Source organism: Sinocyclocheilus rhinocerous, unplaced genomic scaffold (genome assembly GCF_001515625.1).
Source record: "Sinocyclocheilus rhinocerous isolate Xijiao unplaced genomic scaffold, SAMN03320098_v1.1 scaffold3851, whole genome shotgun sequence".
Lineage (NCBI taxonomy): Eukaryota > Metazoa > Chordata > Actinopteri > Cypriniformes > Cyprinidae > Sinocyclocheilus > Sinocyclocheilus rhinocerous.
The window spans coordinates 38,924-42,028 of record NW_015634255.1 but is presented as its reverse complement, the minus strand read 5'-3'; the positions used below and the strand labels follow the sequence as shown (position 1 = coordinate 42,028).

The window sequence follows — 3,105 nt, the reverse complement described above, 5'->3', positions numbered from 1 at the left end:
AAAAGTCTTTACTCTTGTCTTTGCTTTATGGTGGGTAATATAATAATATAGCCTAACTTTGTGTTTTGTACACCGTAATTGCACTTTAAGAAACCCAATCTTGAGAATCATTTACAGATTAAAGACACAACGGAAAAATGTGGACAGCTTCACTAAAACGCTACTCAGAAGTAATTTTAGAGAACATGTTTTATGGTCAGTTAGTTACTTGTGCAAGGTTGTTAGATTTGTTTATCATGCAAAACCTTACGGTGATGCGTAGGGCCTCCTTTTCCGAATAATGCTTTTCTGTGGATGAAATAAAGAGCCTTTCACACTCGCTTAAAGGACCTAATAGAACCCAACGCCACGTGACGCGGCGCCCCCATACTACAGCATGACAATGAAATGTGCTATCCTGCAGAGTATACGTAGATGGTAAGAATAAATGGTATTGACACTGTAATATGGAAAATAGCCTTTATATAAAAATAGATTATCAGTGTCTGCGTGTAAAATTATACATTAAAACTATACATTAAAACAGAGCAACAGAAAACACTTTAAATAAATTAATTTATCGCAAGAGTGCAACGATGCCATCTATTCACTAAGAACAGGATTAAAACTGAAACTCTTTAAGTGCAATTTATGTGGCTCTTAAAAGAGCCTTTGGGTTCCGTTATTGGTGATGCAGCGGTATATTTAAGCGCGCTCTCCGCGGATGCGGCGGGCCAGCTGGATGTCTTTGGGCATGATGGTGACTCTCTTGGCGTGGATGGCGCACAGGTTGGTGTCCTCAAACAGACCGACCAAATAAGCCTCGCTGGCCTCCTGCAGCGCCATGACAGCGGAGCTCTGGAAGCGTAGGTCCGTCTTGAAATCCTGAGCGATTTCTCTCACCAGACGCTGAAAGGGCAGTTTGCGAATTAGTAGTTCAGTGGATTTCTGATAACGGCGGATCTCTCTCAAAGCTACGGTTCCGGGCCTGTAACGATGAGGCTTCTTAACGCCACCGGTAGCTGGTGCACTTTTACGAGCGGCTTTAGTAGCGAGCTGCTTCCTCGGGGCTTTGCCTCCGGTGGATTTACGGGCGGTTTGCTTGGTTCTAGCCATTATCTGACAGAATAGTACTACATCAAAAAGTAAGAATAAGACGAGCTTGAACACAAGGCTTGTTTTAAGTCTACAGCTGCCATGCGCTCATTGGACGGCGTAGAGTCAGTGGTTTTTGATTGGTTATTGTCTGGGGCCTCAAAATGACAGTTGACCAATGAATGTGCCTCTCCTGTTTTCAAACTACAGACGACAGTTTGTTGTTCCCGCCTAAATGTCCTGCATTATTGTTCTCTTTTGTATGAAAACAGAATAGGCGAAGTCGGTTTTAAATTTGTATGCCAGATTATGGGATTTTTTTTAATTAATACACATTAAATCATTGACATACTGGTTAAAAAAATAAAAAATAGCCTGAATGCACTGCAAGATGCGTTGGATAAAAGCGTCTGCGTAAATTATTATAACTAGTACTGCAGAATTTAAATGCAATATGGCATGCTAACGTTACTTTAAAATTGTTCAAGGACCACATTTTCACTAAACTAGAGAAATAAAACAGTCATTGAGAATTATACGGAATTTCAAATAAAATAAATGACTTTTGAAACAGCTTGTTTTAAATAAAATAAACTTCAAAATGGGTTTCTCAAATATGGTCTATACCAACTGAATGAAAAATCGCTCTCACATGGAGAAAATGTGTGGCTCTTAAAAGAGCCTTTGGTTTGAGAATAAACGCCACTCGGTTTACTTGGCTTTGGTGGGTTTCTCGGTTTTCTTGGGCAGCAGCACGGCCTGAATGTTGGGCAGCACGCCGCCCTGAGCGATGGTCACGCCACCAAAAAGCTTGTTCAGCTCCTCGTCGTTGCGCACCGCCAGCTGCAGGTGACGGGGGATGTGGTTTCTCGGTTTTCTTGGGCAGCAGCACGGCCTGAATGTTGGGCAGCACGCCGCCCTGAGCGATGGTCACGCCACCAAAAAGCTTGTTCAGCTCCTCGTCGTTGCGCACCGCCAGCTGCAGGTGACGGGGGATGATGCGGGACTTCTTGTTGTCCCGAGCTGCGTTTCCAGCCAGCTCCAGGATCTCAGCAGTGAGGTACTCGAGCACAGCGGCCAGATAAACCGGAGCACCGGCACCGACGCGCTCGGCATAGTTGCCTTTGCGGAGAAGCCGGTGAACACGACCAACGGGGAACTGCAGTCCTGCTCTGGAGGAGCGAGTCTTGGCTTTAGCACGAGCCTTTCCTCCGGTTTTGCCTCTTCCACTCATTGTAATAACAACTTCTACAACTCAGCTCAAAGATTGAATGATACAGAAAGATGCGACGTTACTTTTAAAAGAAACCGTGCCAGTCTCCTATTGGCTGGAGTCTGAATACGTTCCAAGCCAATCAGTGAACTTCCCTCCGAACTTCAAACCCCACCCTCTTTACTGACCCTCAAGCACAATGTTAACCATGTTTACAAGCTTCTTTTTTGTTTACCTTTATTTATTTTTCTATGTATTCCTTTATTTTTACTTATATACATTTTTGACTTTATTTAAAACACTTTCAAGTACCTTTGTGTATTAAATATTACATCAACCTGTCTCACCTATTATTTATTTCATTAGTTTTAAGCATAATAAAGTGATTCAAGATAAATGTCTGACTTGAAGCAGAACATTAATTCTCAATAACGTCCAAATGCAACATTACGCGACACTGAACAGAAATAAAGCTCTCACTTTGAATTAGTGGGTGGCTCTTAAAAGAGCCGTTTTAATAAAACACATGTTAAAATGTATTTGTTTATTTCTTCTTGGCTGCTGTCTTTTCAGGCTTCGCGTCTTGGGTTTGGCTGCCTTGGTCTTTTTAGGGCTCTTGGCTGCTTTCTTAGGAGTCGCTGGTTTCTTTGCTTTTTTGGGGCTCTTCGTTGCCTTTTTAGCAGCGGGTTTCTTGGCCTTCTTCGGAGATTTCTTAGCGGCGGGCTTCTTCGCTGCTGCGGTCTTGGGCTTCTTAGCGGCGGCAGGTTTCTTGGCTGCGGGCTTCTTTGCTGCGGGCTTCTAGGCTATAGGAGCGGCTT

At 43.4% G+C, this 3,105-nt stretch overlaps 3 protein-coding genes across 3 annotated transcripts in view; all 3 read right to left on the bottom strand.

Annotated features, from left to right (window-relative positions):
* Window positions 1-636: 636 nt before the first annotated feature.
* LOC107745488 (histone H3) lies at window positions 637-1,123 on the bottom strand. The gene has a single exon (XM_016559375.1). The coding sequence runs from the start codon at window positions 1,093-1,095 to the stop codon at window positions 685-687; it is 411 nt and encodes a 136-aa protein (XP_016414861.1). The 5' UTR covers window positions 1,096-1,123; the 3' UTR covers window positions 637-684.
* Window positions 1,124-1,738: 615 nt separating this feature from the next.
* Window positions 1,739-2,454, bottom strand: LOC107745489 (histone H2A-like). Its single transcript, XM_016559376.1, has 2 exons — window positions 1,939-2,454; window positions 1,739-1,802 (listed from the first exon to the last, which is right to left on the bottom strand). The coding sequence occupies exons 1-2, from the start codon at window positions 2,306-2,308 to the stop codon at window positions 1,786-1,788; spliced, it is 387 nt and encodes a 128-aa protein (XP_016414862.1). The 5' UTR covers window positions 2,309-2,454; the 3' UTR covers window positions 1,739-1,785.
* A 258-nt stretch (window positions 2,455-2,712) lies between these two features.
* Window positions 2,713-3,105, bottom strand: part of LOC107745501 (histone H1.03-like) — a 4,892-nt gene continuing 4,499 nt past the window's right edge. The window contains exons 4-5 of the mRNA XM_016559389.1: window positions 2,863-3,085; window positions 2,713-2,744 (exon numbers count right to left, since the gene is read on the bottom strand). Of these exons, the coding sequence (XP_016414875.1) occupies window positions 2,713-2,744; window positions 2,863-3,085 (255 nt within the window). The remainder of the gene's footprint in view (window positions 2,745-2,862; window positions 3,086-3,105) is intronic.